The sequence below is a fragment of the Arvicanthis niloticus genome, chromosome 21, assembly GCF_011762505.2.
Source record: "Arvicanthis niloticus isolate mArvNil1 chromosome 21, mArvNil1.pat.X, whole genome shotgun sequence".
Classification (NCBI taxonomy): Eukaryota; Metazoa; Chordata; class Mammalia; order Rodentia; family Muridae; genus Arvicanthis; species Arvicanthis niloticus.
Window position 1 is genome coordinate 7,244,205 of NC_047678.1, and position 15,512 is coordinate 7,259,716.

Consider the following 15,512-nt stretch of genomic DNA (forward strand, 5'->3'; position numbering starts at 1 on the left):
GATTAAAAAAAAATTAAGATGAGGCTGGAGAGATGGCTCAGTGGTTAAGAGCACTGACTGCTCTTCCAGAGGTACTGAGTTCAATTCCCAGCAACCACATGGTGGCTCACAACCATCTGCAATGGGATCTGGTGCCCTCTTCTGGTACATGTGAAGACAGTGACAGTGTACTCGTATACAAAAATTAAGTTAATAAATGTTTTAAAATAAATTAAAATAGGAGTAGCACAACGTGCTAAGAAGGTATGGGGTCTCAAGGACAGCCAGTCACTAGTACAGAAAACACTGAGAATCAGCTCAGTGAGCAGGAGATCACAAATTCTGTGTCAGACCACTAAGAGAACGATGCAAAACTTTGAAGATTTGCATGTCTTCTTACAAGACAGACCTGTGCTCTGGTTACACTCTCAAATACAGTCTGCTTCAGGCTCCTGGACTTCACTATGCTTCCTCTGACACTCAGTTTTCCCATCCACATGCTCTTAAGAAACTCATGTACACTTGCATTAGTTATCTGTCTCAGGGAACTTTAAGTAGAAAGTATCTTTTAGCTCTATAAGCTGTGAGTCCCACATTTTTACACATAGTCAATACACGCTGCATGTTTAAAGACTTGAGTCATCTATAAAAAAAATAAAACACAACAAATCAATATTATACAAACTCTTCATTTTATGTTTTATAATTCTGAAGCGTTTATAACTCTAAGCAATGATAAATGTTCTTAAGATATATTGAAGCATGTAACAAGTAACTCAGTGACTCAAGAGGACATAATGCAGGACCACAATGCCAAAGAATACATTAACTACTAATGACAGAGAGGGACACCCACGCCCTTTGCCATGAGCGACTTGACAGTCTGTAGCAACAGGCACTGAACTAACCACAAAGGCAAATACACAGCTTAGAGGTCGGCCGAGCGGGACCCACATCAGCAGCTGACTAGGGTACTCAGTGCAGTCGTACCAACTGACCTTTCTTTTCAGAATTCTTTCTTTTGTCTTCAAACCACTTCCCTTTAAATCCTTCCCCATCCTGTGTGACAAACAGAATTTCATTTCTATTTAAAGCAATATCGGAGATTGACACCTGGCGAGGATAGGCCCATCGGCACTGCTTCAGAGAACTGCTGAGTGATCTCCAGCAAAATACCTGTGAGGAAACCAGAGCACAGCACTACATAGCGCGCACAGCATCAGAACAAGGACTCTGAACTAAAAACAGCACTGTCAGAATAAAAGTCTTAGCTTGTGTGTTTCCATGATTACTCTTCCACAGAGAAGACAGACTACAAAAATCAAGACAATGTTGGACATACACCTCTCAGGAAAGTAGATTATGCCACATCACGTATTAAAATTTGTTTCAGTGGCACTCCTCTAAAGGAGGTGCTGCTTCCCACATGACTTGCTTGGGGCAAACAGTCCTGCTGCAATAGTGTAGCACACTAAAATGTTAGGACCAATACTTTAATGTCGAATATTACCAAACTCAATCCAACGCACTCTCAAGAAGAAAGAGAAGATATACTTAATTATAACTAAAACAAAATCTTAAATAAAGAACCCAGTCTAATGATTCTCAGCCATCCTGGGAATTGAATAGGGAGCACTGATAAGGCACAGAGCGGATGTAAGGGGAGGGTACTGAGCTGCCCTGTGCAGCTCCATCTACAGCAGCCGCGCCTTTGCCTGGATACCTGTCATGTTCTAAACTTAAAACTGCTTGTAGCTGTTTACTTGTTGTAAGACAGGCACTTATAGGGTCCAGGCTAGTCTGAGAATTCATGAGAACCAGCTTCATTGTCCTGTACAATGGGATTAAAGGAGTGTTCCACCATACCCAGTTAAAACTGATGATTTCCAGAAGTATGAGTCCTCATAACCATTTTTTTTTAAGTAAAGCACAAAATAGTACCTGCCAAAGTCATTCACAGAGAAGGTCATGCTCTCACTATGAAAAGAATGGCTACAACTTGTACTTAGGAACACATCAGCAGGTGGCGCTTTTCAAATATATCTTGTATCTGTTTATCTTTAAAGGGTGGGGTTGAAACAGGGTTTATTTATTTGTTTGTTTATTTATTTATTTATTTGGGTTTTTCAAGACAGGGTTTCTCTGTGTAGTCCTGGCTGTCCTGCAACTCACTCTGTAGACCAGGCTGGCCTCGAACTCAGAAATCCACCTGCCTCTGCCTCCCAAGTGCTGGGATTAAAGGCGTGCGCCACCACTGTCCGGCCAAAACAAGGTCTTCTAAGCAGCCCAAGATGCACTGTAGTCTACTGTGCAGCCAGCACAGCCTCTGCCAGCTAGACTACAGGAGAGCACCACTATGTAAAGGCTATGGAGTGTCATGAGGGGGGAAGAGGCACTCTGTAATACCAACAAATATGCCCAGAAGTGATTGTTCAGTCTTTAAAATGTGAAGAGTTATATCACCACTTACACCTCACAAAATACTTTATATCATTATTTTATAAGAAAACTGTTTTGCTAGTCACAGTGTGTAATTTTTTCAGTGTTACTAATATATAATACACAGACATGTTAAATATATTTAAGCTTTACAATACTATTTAAATATAAAAGATATCTATAATTTATAATATAATTTTGAGCCTGCATTAAGCATATCTTTATGTAAAATTATATTTTAGGACTGGTGAAAAGGGTTCCCAGGTAAAGCTGCTTGCTGCCAAGCCTGATGACCTGAGTTCAATTCTCAGGAGTTACATGGTATAAAGAGAGAAGAGCTCACCTAACTTTTCCTCTGGCATCCACATAAGTGCACTCCAGTGTTTGTGCGTGCTTGTGCATGCATGTGCTCACATAAACATATAATTTAAAAAATTAAAGGTAGTTCAAACTAGCAATTTTATTAGAGAAATGCCTTGATAAACTTGCACAAGGAATAAAAATGACATTTAAGAGCTAAGACCTAGAAGCACACCATTGTTTACACATGTAATAGAATAAAGGTCACCATAGTCTCTGCACATACATATACATTGTATATACACTTATAGAAAAGCATAATTGGGGATAATCCTTTCAATTGTGGCCCAAATCTGTAATATATTGCCTATTTACTGTTAGAAAAATAACTAAATGACATTTTCTTCTACCTATGCCTTTCAACACTGTTGATCAATATTCAGTTTACATACTAAATAATTCAATAGTCCTGTGTGTCTCTGCAACCCTAGTTCTCCACTAGATGTCACAGAAGGGTAGGAGCACCAGTGGCCACCATCAAAAGCCAGGCACACACTTCATGTTACCATGGTCTTTGTAAACCACAGCACTAGTCTTTAACCTAAAACGCTACTCACCCTTCCAGCTCCATCCATGGCAAGGATGCATATTTTCTGACCCCCATTCTCTGTCAAATGTTCAGGGTCAACCTTGTATTCCATACAACCTCCAGAGACAAGAACCTTTTTCAAGTTTAGTTGTCTGAGTGAAAAAGAAAAATCGTAAATTAATATTCTCTAAGGCACACATGCTTAATTTTATGGAAATGACTGTTCAGTGACTGCTGGGGAAAACAGAAAGGTTCCGTCTGCAGTCCCTGCAGTCCCTCCCAGGCTGCTCTTTCTTTCCCATGGCAAGACTCTCCTCTCAAAGCCTCAACTCATACCACAAGTACCCAGGCTCTACTTGCTGAGATACACAGTCACTTAGACTTTCATTCTTTGGAAGGCTGTCAGCTCCTAGGAACAACTGAATGTTAACAGAAAATAAATAAATAAATAAATAAATAAATAAATAAATAAATAAAATAAAAATGCTTAAATCTGGCCAGACCTAAGCAGGCACACATGCCATGAACATCACAGCCACTGCTAATCACTCACCCATTGGCCACACGCTTGTCTGCCTGTGTCTGGACACTGGAGAACCTGCCAACTACTACTACTACTCTCCAACCCTCTTCCCTCTCATAAACTTTATTTACTTTGAAAACAACGTTTCCAAAGGTTTTTTCAAAGTTACCATGTAGTACTTTTATCTGTATCAAAACAATTTCTTACTGAAAATTTGAAAGGAAGGAATATTTACACAATTTCATGTGTTCAAGAACTTTAAAATCTTTTATAAATGTTAATAAAAACTACAATTTAACATACAACAAGTCAGCTCACACCTATTTAATTGGACCTAACAAACACGTGTGATCACATTTTCAGGATTTTGAAACTAAAATGCAACCTGCAACCAACGTCACTAGGAAAGACAGGATGTGGTAAGCTGACGTTGGCGTGTTCAGTTCAGCTAGCTTCAGAGTTAATAATGTGATGATGTCACCATCTCACCATCGCTTTCACTCACGAGCAAGAACATGTCTGCTGCTTCCACATTTAAATCCCTAACTGCCTTGTACATGAGGCAGTGTTTCCAAGAGCTGTTATCCTTTCCAAGGAATTAGTTACAATTGTGCCATGTTATTTCCATGTTTATACTGCCTACTCTAATGAAATATAACAGAAAGAAACATTGCTCAAAATTCTGAAATATCAGTCTGAAAAAAAATATTTACTACAAAAGGTAATTACTTTAGAAAAACCTAAAACAATACAATACTGCCAAATCAGATACAAATTAACCAACTACTAGGGACTGAATGTATCAGAAACACAAGATTACTTCCCGATTATTTTTAAACACCTATACTTTATATCACTCTAAATAAAATCAGAGGTGAAATCCTGAGTTTGTATATAAGTACAAGACAGAAAGCTACAACTGACATGTGTACCCATGCCTAAATTTGATTCTGTATTCTTTGATATCCCAGGTAATAGCTAGTCTACTGCATGTTACCGCGGCATGCTAAACACAGCACACCATGCTACGTGGGACAAGGATAAGCAGCACCAGTGAGATGTAATAAGTGAACCTGGATAGAGTGTTTATGGTAATGATCCTTTGTTAATAGATAGTACAGAAGGGATCAAAGCCTATGGATGAAATAATGATCATGTTATAAACCAAGAATGAGGATTAGCCTAGTTATGTGACCCAGATACATTCAATAGGAAATTAAACTTTGTGGGACATATCTTATGTTAAATATGATTCAAAAATATTATTTTACAATTTGCAAACAAAGCTTTTATATGTCCATTGGATTCTTATCCAAAACCCCAAATCAAAGAAAAGCATTCTCAGTTTTCCTTTGCATTCTGTCTTCTCATAGAGCAGTGCATGCACCTATCAGTTGTAAGCAGCTAGGGAGCTGAGTTCTTGTATCCTATAGTGACAGGTTTCTTTTCCAGAAATGCACATACTTAGTTGCCATCTTCTTGCACTGATAGTCTGCAAGTAAGTAAATATCTCCCCTTGTGGTGACACAGACTGTGGCGCCATCACTTGCAGCTACCAAAGACACAGCAATATCCTTATGATGAAGGGCAGAGACTTGGCGAGGGATTGTGACACACTTTTCTCCATTGGGATCCAGTAAGTGACCTAAAAATTTACACAAATAAGCACACCATCAAATACCTATTCTAAAATCACACTATAGCATCTGGACATTGCCAATAAAGACTTCTTACCCAACTGTCCACCATTCAGTCCCAGTGTGTAAACAGCTTCTCGAGTCCACAGCACCGTATGAAACCTGCCTGCTGCTACTCCAATGATAGTCTTTCCTTTCAGATATTTTGCCTGTATCTATTTAAAATGACAAGACTGCAGTTACTACATATCTAAAATCTAGTACAAGTTTCTCTAAGATACAAGTCCACCCTCCTCACTGCCACTGCCTTAGCAACACCCCTCTTCACTCATGACAAGACCCAAATCCTCAGAACGCAGAGACAGCCACATTCGGTCATCAGCCTTAGTAAACCAAACTAACATTAAATAAAAACCCAAATCATTAAAATTTTAGCAATAATAAGCAATATACAAAACAACCATTCTTAAAAAAATATAGTGATTTTTAAATCTAAAATATGCAGGGTCTCACAATGGTAGCAAGCTTGACATTTTGGCTCAGATGACTTTCATCCATGAGAATATGTCTTATGCATATCTGGACTCTCTACCCACCAGAGCTGTCACTGGCCTCACCAACCCCCTCCTGCTTGAACTATCTTTGAACACTGTCATGTGACCCCTGCCTAGGAAATCAAAGCTGTTTATCAACTCAGGATCTTAAGGTGGCCGTAACTCCACAAAGCCAAATACCCACAAGTTGACAGTAAGTCAACAGGCAGTGACAGGTAGTGCACAACCTGTAACTCTAGCTCTAGCTGACTCTTCTGACATCCAAAAGTACCTGCCCCCAAGTGCACAATTAGCTCTGTGGTAATTAAGTAAGTAATCTCACAAATGTACAACCCGGATTGGAAAAAGAAAAAAGTAGAGAGTGTGGGAAGCCCTGAGTGAGCGAGACCCTCAGCTAAGTGTACTCCACAGCCATGCAAAGGAGACGAACTCCTCCGCCAAGGGAGTGGCAGAGTCTTACCTGAGTGAGACTCAACAGGAAAGCCAAGGCTTTCCTCAAGAGCTTGAGTATGCCTGTTCATGAACAGCTGACCAGTGTGTGCACAGATTAGCAACTACAACTTCCTCCTCCTCCTGGATGTTTACAGCCTGAGACTGTAGCCTACAAAGACTTCCCACCAAGACCAGCTAACTCCTTCCCTCTGCTGTGCCAAAGAAACACGCTGAGGCTCTGGGATGCTGGCGATAATAGGTGCCCTTAGCAGAGTAAGCACACTACCACTTGACTTAAGCTTTCCTGTATATATGCCTATCTCTCCTTTCCTCGTTCTCTCACTGAAACAAGCCAGGGTTCTAGGACCCAAGCTGCATGGGTCATATCAAAAAAGTATGTATCACTGAAGATGACGTTAACTAACTAAATAATTACTCAGTAAGTTATGTCTTTTGTCCATGTTTTATAGCAAATCAACACCTAATTGGTTATAAACAGAAGCTTACCTGTCTGGGTACATTACAACTAGCAGGTGGAGGAATAATTCCTAGTTGGTGAAACATGTTGAGACCAAATGTATAAACACATCCATCGTCAGTTAACACAACGGTGTGATCCTTAGCAGCTGCCACTTGGGAACAATTGTGACCAGATAGTCCTTCCACAAGCCTAGGAACCTAGGCAACAAAGTTAAGTTTATTATAATACAATAGTCTGTAATGACCATTTATATAAAAATGCACACAGAACCAAAATGGTATGACTGTACCCTCAAGAGTTTAAGCTTTCATTTCATCTATGAGCAGGTGAGCTAATACACTTATGTTCATGGCTCATGAGCAAAACAGATAAAAGACAGTGGAACTTCAATAAAATAAGTCAAGTGAGTTTTAAAACATTTTTACAATATTTATTCTGTGTGTGCGTGTGTGTGTGCGTGTGTGTGCGCGCGCGCGCACGTGTGTGAATCGCATGGCACATGTGTGCAGGTCAGAGGAAAACTTGTGGATCTCCTTCTGTGAATCTGATCAATCTCATAATGTCAGGCCTAGCAATACCTGCTTAGCCATCCTGTTAAGTCTCAAGTGATTTTTAAGCCCATACTGTATACCAAATACAAATTTAGAAGGCACGAATAAAGAAAAAAAAGGAGCCCTCTCACTATTTGGTATTTTAGGGAGGAAAGGAATGAATATAGTCTCCCTTGAAGGAATAAACAAGCATACATACATTATCCTGTTTTTCTGTAGTTACCTACCCTAGACTCAAAGCTCCCCTCAGCCACTTACTAGCTATCTGATTTCAATTAAATTTTAACTTTCAGCCACTTACTAGCTATTTGATTTCAATTAAATTTTAACTTTTCCCCCCTCATTTTCCTTATCTGAGAGCTAAGCAGTCAATAAATGACTCCTTTCTTAGTGTTACTGTAATACACAACATGCAGAGAGGCACTTGCTGCTCACAGGACACTGCGAGACTTACTAAACATAACAGCAGTGTACCAAGTCCTCAGGAGGTGGAAGGTATTAATGATGTAGCTTTCTTCTAATAGAAGATGATAAACCTTTAATACGGGATAAACATGCTAGAGGTCTTCTTATAAAAAAGAAAAAAAGCAGACTTTCCTGGTATGTAATAAACTAAGTTTTTTTCCCAATTACCACTAATAAAACTCACATTATAATTATATATAAATATTGCTCACTTTTTAGATCATGTATATTTTAACAAAATAGTTTAAGGAAATAAAAACTACTTCTCCAGAGAAACTCAATAATTTATATATATATGCATATACATAAATATGTGTATATGTATATATGTGTGTGTATATACATACATGTACATATACAGACATATTATAAATACATATATTTCCTAACTCAGTGTTTTCTATAGGTCAAATATTTTTGAGACACTTCACTTTATATCTAAGTCTTTAATTTGTGTGCTATATACTCGGAAACAGATTTTTTAAAGCTTTTGCTAATTTTGTAGATTACTTTGGTCTTACAGTTTATTAAAAATTACGTGATGTTTCTAATTCATCGTGGCTTTACTAACATCTATTATGTAATGACTCAATTACCAAGCATGTCTGCTCATCTCCATGGCCTAACCGTCCTCCACGACCATGGCCACAGGTGTAAACCTGCCCTTTCTGGGACAGAAACACTGAATGAAATTTGCAAAGCACCACCTACGGAAAAACAGAATTATGTTATTAAAACGGTCTGGAAAAAATCCTTTTATTTTATTCTTTAAAGTGCAATATTGTTAATTGTATAAATTTGGTAGCGGGTTTAGGGGTATTCACTATACTTTTCTCTGTACAAGTGTTCTAAAATAGAAAATCTATCTATCAACATCCACATGGTAGGTGAACAAAAAAAAGCAGCTAAGTAGGAGATTAAACACGAAGCATGAGCTTGCAGGTCTCAATGACAAAACATACTTGTCCTTTGTTTTCCAATTTAATGATGTATCAAACAGCAAGAATTAAGCAGAGTGAAAAATGGAGAACAAAGATTATCATATAGACTCTATGCTATTAATAAAACAGTAGTAACATGGAGAGTATTTTTAGGCAGTAGTCATTTGCATTTTAGGCAGTAGTCAGTTGGGGGAGTAGTGTGTTCTTTTGTGATCAAATATAGCTTCAATATCATTAGACAGCCTTAAAGAACTTCATGTGTTTTCAAGTCTTTCTCTCTCCCACTTCTCTTCTCAGGTCCCAAGGCTCCAGCAGCTGCTGACACACACTGAGCACTCACATCCTCCAGAAGCAAGCATACGGAAGCAGGTAGACTGCATCGGCAGAAGGTGGAGACAGTACACTCACAGGACTTTCAAGCACGCCTGAGCCTACAGGCCGAATTTTGCTGGTCGTACTGCAGCGTTATGTGGCTCTACCTAACTCCTTCCTTCTGAAGTCACAGAAAGAAGAAAAAGAAGTCCTAGAATCCTTCTCCACAAAACCCTAATCTTTTGGAAAATAAGAAAATTATAAGCTGAGCTACATAAATCCATGAACTACTCAGACATCTAAAACACAGCATGCCTGTCCAAAAAGAGTAATATACTCATTTAGCTGTACAACAAATACCACAAATAAAAGAAAATCTAAAATCTAAACCCAAGGTTTTAAACTTAAAATTTATAAAACAAAAAAATTATTGTATGAGTCAAAACAAATATCTGTGGGTCAACTACATTTTCATTATTATGCCACTACTAAACAATCCACGGTATCAGAACTTCACACTGTATTTTAAACAATTAGACATGGTTTTTCCCTGCAGTTCTCTAGGACACAGAGCGGTCTTATCTCTACCCCATGACGTTCATTCCGTTCAGTAGGTGTTACACTACAGAGTCAGTCAGCTCTTTTTCACTAAGAAGCCACCCAGCTTCTTCTTCCCAGACTGAAACTTAAAATTCTCTCCTTCTCATACCTGTCCACAGAGTTTGTCGTCCTCAGAAAACCACTCTGATCCTCAATTACTTCACAAATACTATTTCCTTTCATTAGTGAATATTTTGTTTTTTAATGTGTTTTTCTAAACTTAATACCATCAAGTAGAAGAAAATCAATTTCTTACACTGCACATATAACAGGACCATCGGATAGACTCATACTGCAGGTCTTCCCTTAACGGTCCCATTATTCCCTCACTGCTTGCGGAAGTGCCCCACTCAAGACCACAAAATCTAGCTCTACCACATAAAAACTCTGAAAAGAAAAAATATTTTTCCAATACTCTAAATCAGTAGTTCTCAACCTATGGGTCTCAATCCCTTTGGGGTCACACGTCTGAGATCCTGAATAACAGATATTTAAACTATGATTTGTAAACAGCAGCAAAATTATAGTTATGAAGTAGCAACAAAATAACTTTATGGTTGGGGTCACCACAACATGAGGAACTGTATTAAAGGGTCACAGCATTACAAAGGTTGAGAAGCATTGTCTTAAACAGTCATCAACAGCTGTGGATGGGTTACCATTTTGAGCTCCTAGACAGGAAACTAAGGACAAATGAACTGCCTCTGTATGAAACGCTGGAGGAACTACTCAAGCGAATGTGTCCTCAGCACTGCCTGCCCCAGGGACTACGTAGTGAACACATTCCACTACTGTTCTGACGGCTCTGACGGCTCTGACACCAGGTTTATGATGGCCACCTTTTCAGTATTGTAAGTTTCTTCAGGTTTAAGAGACAGCTATTTTTTTAATGACATCAATATATCTAATTCTTAAATTCTTAAGTCTCTTTCCATTCCTATACAACCTCCTATTCCTGGCCTTTCAAGGATGAACATTCTCTATAACTAACACACATACACACACTTACTCACTGAGAAAGCAAATGAAATTATGGAGTAGAAAAACCCTCACATTCTAACCTACTGAGTCTGGATTTTCCCAAGGATGGATCAGCTAAACTATTTAGTTTTAAACAGAATAATAATGAGTAAGAACAAGGATCAGAAGTAGATACCAACAAGGGAAAGAGCTGCGCTAAGGAATCAAGTTAGACACCATGGTCACTATCCCAGAAAAAGCTGGGAAGGGGCCTGGCAGAGAGCTTTATGCTACAGCCTGAATCTGGCATGTCCTCCACAGGCTCTTGTCTAAAAGGCTTGGTCCTCAGACTGGCGTCACTGGAAGGTAGTAGACACTTAACGGGGGGGGGGGGGGGGGGGGGGGGGACAGTAAAAGATCCTATGGGAATGCCCTCCCCTCCAAGGGGACGATGGGAGGGCAGTCTTCCCTCTCACTCGCTGTTTGCTGGCTGCTGTTAGGGGAGCAGTGTCCTCTAACACAGGCTCCAACAGGCTATGCTAGCTCACCAGGGCCAAAACACAGAGCCAACTAGACATGTTTGGCTTACAACTTTGATCTAAAATAAATCTTTCTTCCTTTCAATAAATCCCAGGCGCTTTTTTTTTTTTTTTTTTTATAGTAACAGAAAGATTAACACAGCTCATAAAACAAAGATGAATTCAAATGATGTGATTTGTAAATATCTTAGCATTAAAATGAGGACAGAGTGCATAGCAAAAATAAGACTTCAGACTTGTTAGCTTCAACTACTAGAGTAAAATGAAAAGGAAGCTAAGAGAGAGTAACATTAAGGACAGCAAGCACACACATTCAGAGCACTAGAGAGCAGCCACATCCTGTCAGTGGCACAGTCTGTGCAAGTAAAACACATCACTGAGCAGAGGGACGAAGAGCACTCAGCAAAGCCTCACAAGTTACCAGCTCAAAGTGCACACCCACTCACGTTTAGAAATTCAGGACCATGCACCAAAATCACAGCAACCTGCAACACACGCACTTGAGAAAAAAAATGTCCTAGCACCCCTTCAAACATTTCATATGTCCAGGGTACATTACAGTCCTGACATGACTAAAACTAATACAGTTAAGAAAAAAGAGACAGAAGTAGGAAATTCCTAATGGATTGCATCATTAGACCTTCAAAAGAGTAAAACTGTGCAAACTCCAAAATACTACAAAATACAAAGTTTGCGTATCTCTCAAAGTACACAGATGATCCTTGAAAATACCTGCTTGACATAAACCCCACTCCTGGAGAACAAGTCCAGCAGCTCTGGGTGGTGTTTGCTATTCTGGCTTCCATGACCCAGAGTGAAGTTTGTATTATCTCCCCAAGTATAGACTTCTGTGGGATCTGAAATAAAAATTAAGATTTTTTTATACTGTGATGGTTTAAACAAATTACAACTTAGCCTAATTATAGATACACGATAATCATCAGTTTACCTGAAACATGATTCAACAGAAACTGGCTTAGCTCCCATATTTAAAACAATTGTAGTACTGTATAAATATGAATCTATTAATATAATACATAATTCTAGGAAATTCTATCACTCAAAATACCAAATCATAGTTAAAGACTGAATCTGATGTGAGCAATCACAGCGTTTGGTTCCCCATGTCCTCACTGAGAGCTAACATGTAACCTCAATGAACCACCACCTGCCATGTCTACCTTGTTTCCAAAAAACTCTATTCTATCTGTGTTTATAAAAGTGAGCACAGTATCACTGGTACTATATGGTACTAATCAAACGTTAATGGTTTTTAGGGGATTTGAGGGATTGAGACAGGATTTCCACAGTGCTGGATGGCCTCCGAATTAATTACGTAGCAGAGCGCGGCCTCCACCTCCTTATCCGACACCACCTCACAAGTACTGGGATTACAGGTCTGAATCAACACAACAAGCCTAGCATTAACTTTCACAGTTCACTCTTGATACACAAAATCACAATGACTAATACAAACTGATATAAAATGTAATCAGATGTAAGTCTGTGATAAGTCTTCACTTTTATTCTGGAAGACTGAAAATACTGTAGAATGAAATTTTGAATGTCATGTACAAAATGTGTGAATGGGGGGGGGTGATGACTGTGTTCTCACTTAGCTTAGATACAAACCATGCAGTACTCCCATTTAATTCTCTTCTCTTTTCCTGTGAATCCACATTTCCAAAACCGAAAGGGCAAAGAAACTGGAAGAAGTGACACTGTATGTGCAAGTAAGATGGGGAGATGGTTCAATAGGCAAAAGTGCTTGTCACACAAGTATAAGGACCTAAGTCCAAATCCCCAGAGTTCACACAAAAGCTAGACATGAAGTGAGGATCTATAATCCAAGGACTCCCACAAGGCGACAGGAGTCAAAGGCAAGAGAATTCCAGAAGCTTGCACAACAGTTAACCTGGCTGATGCACCAGAAAAAAAGAGGTGCCACTTAGACAAGGTGAAAGGCCAGGACCAACACCCAGGGCCACCCTCTAACCTCAACATGCACTGTGTTACATAGGCTTGCCCATATTCATACCCAATTCAGACACATAACACTCACACAAAGACACTTACTAAATATATTATTTTTTTAAGTTTTTGTGTGGGTAAAATAGTTTCTTCTGAGTAGACATTATGACTTTAAATTAGTGAAAATTGTAAAATGCCAACACTTTGGGCTGTATTTTAACTCTTACAGACATACAATTTTAAAAAAACAAAACAAACTTTGTGAGTACACAAAAAAACCTAACAGACATAAAAGTTCTTTGTACATATTCAAACAAATAAATGTTCAATATTTTAATCACAATTGAATTCTATTACGAGTTTCCAGAGGGGTTGGGGGCGGTCCTCTAGAATGTACCAGAAATCTGGGAGATGATAGACTCTCAGGACTCAAAGGGAGGAACCTTAGATGAAATGCCCTAGAGTGGGGACAGGAAACTTGTAGAGTCCACCTCCAGTAAAAAGACAGGGCATCAAGTGGAGGGATGGGGCTGCCATCCCACAGTCAAAAACTCTGGCCCAGAATTGTTCCTGTCTGAAAAGAACTGCAGGGATAAAAATGGAGAAGAGCCTGAGGGAAAGGAGGTCCAGCAGCAAGCCCAAACTGAGATCCAGCTCAGGGGCAGGCCTCAAGGCCTGACACTATTACTGATGCTATGCTGTGCTTACAAACAGGGGCATATCATTACTGCCCTCCAAAAGGCCCAACAAGCAGCTGAAAGAGTCAGATGCAGATATTTACACCCAACCAATGGACAGAAGCTTCTGACCACTGTGGTTGAATTATGGAAAAGATGGAAGAAGCTGAGGAGGAGGGCAACACCAAAAAGACCAGGAGTCTCAACTAACTTGGACCCCAAGGATCTCTCAGACACCAACCAGGCAGCATACATTAGCTGATATGAGGCCCCCAACACATATACAGCAGAGAACTGCCGGTTCTGAACTCAGTCAGAGAAGACTTGGGGACCCTAGAGAGTGGGGAGGTCTGATGGCGTGGAGACATTCTCCTGGAGACAGGGGCGGGAAGGAAGTGTGGGATGTGGGTCAGAGGGTGGACCAGGAGGGGGATAAAGTCTGAACTATAAAGAAATTATTAAAGAATATAAATAAATAAATAGGTGAGTTTCCAAAGCTGTACCTTGCTAAACTGTGTTTGTGGTACCGTTCTTACCAGTGTTCTTAAACACAACATGAGTTGGCCTGTCCTTCATGAGAAGATCCAATGGTGACAATCCTTCTTTATCTTGCATATACAAGCTAACACCATGCTAAGAAAAAAAAAGGTACATATTATCAATTTACTCCAAATCAGTAACGTCTACTCTTATATATCAAAATCAAATGATTAACCCCATAAACACATTGAAAACAGAAAATAACCATTATCTCTCATAGCCACAGACATTTTTCTCTGATATACAAAAGAACTAAAAAATATCAAATGCTCAATTATTGGCAGACCAAGAAAGAAATAACATTCTAAAATTTTGGGTTTTGGGGTATGTGTGTGTGTGTGTGTGTGTGTGTGTGTGTACAAGTGCCCATTGACACAGAAATGGACATTAGATCCCCTAGAGCTGGAATTACCGGTCCTCGTGAGCCACCCAGTGTGGGTGCTGGGAGATGAACTCCAGTCCCCTAAGGTGCAGTATGCACTATAACTGCTGAGCCATTCTCTAGCCCCAAGGGTAAATACCTCTCCACTGAGACTCCAAGCCTCCACCCGTAGCACTGCTGGGCGGTGGCGAACTGCTGACAGGTAGGGCCTTGCACTACTGACAGAGCTACAGTGTTGGCTCCTTCCTCTTGTTTGCAAACACTACAAGGTGAGTTGAGTGCTCTACCCCAGGCTCCCGGCCATGATGCGCTGTGCTATCACAGACCCCAGGCAATGGAACCAATGAGAATGGTGTGACACCTCGAAAAACACACCAAAACCCAATTTCTTCATCAAGTATTCTGTTACAGTGACTTCAAACAAACCAGAAGCAGTATATCTGATGGCCTGGAAGGACCTACATCTGTATACATGTAGTAAAGCACGTTTACAGACACACTAACTTTTTATAGTCTATTTCATCTCTATAAATGTAAGGGTTGCAAAGATTTCACAGCAAAGGCAGCAGTGGTCAGCGTTTGTCTCCTGTGATGTGGTCATCAGTGCCCTGTTCCCTTCATCTTACCCGTCCTGGTCATA

At 39.7% G+C, this 15,512-nt stretch overlaps 1 protein-coding gene across 2 annotated transcripts in view; it reads right to left on the minus strand.

Annotated features, from left to right (window-relative positions):
* The window catches only part of Ibtk (inhibitor of Bruton tyrosine kinase), a 67,587-nt gene that overhangs the window by 40,224 nt on the left and 11,851 nt on the right, over nucleotides 1-15,512 (minus strand). For both annotated transcript variants that reach the window (XM_034483901.2, XM_034483899.2), the window contains exons 3-10: nucleotides 14,487-14,583; nucleotides 12,035-12,159; nucleotides 8,547-8,657; nucleotides 6,961-7,131; nucleotides 5,565-5,682; nucleotides 5,295-5,475; nucleotides 3,336-3,459; nucleotides 978-1,155 (exon numbers count right to left, since the gene is read on the minus strand). In XM_034483901.2, the coding sequence (XP_034339792.1) occupies nucleotides 978-1,155; nucleotides 3,336-3,459; nucleotides 5,295-5,475; nucleotides 5,565-5,682; nucleotides 6,961-7,131; nucleotides 8,547-8,657; nucleotides 12,035-12,159; nucleotides 14,487-14,583 (1,105 nt within the window). The remainder of the gene's footprint in view (nucleotides 1-977; nucleotides 1,156-3,335; nucleotides 3,460-5,294; nucleotides 5,476-5,564; nucleotides 5,683-6,960; nucleotides 7,132-8,546; nucleotides 8,658-12,034; nucleotides 12,160-14,486; nucleotides 14,584-15,512) is intronic.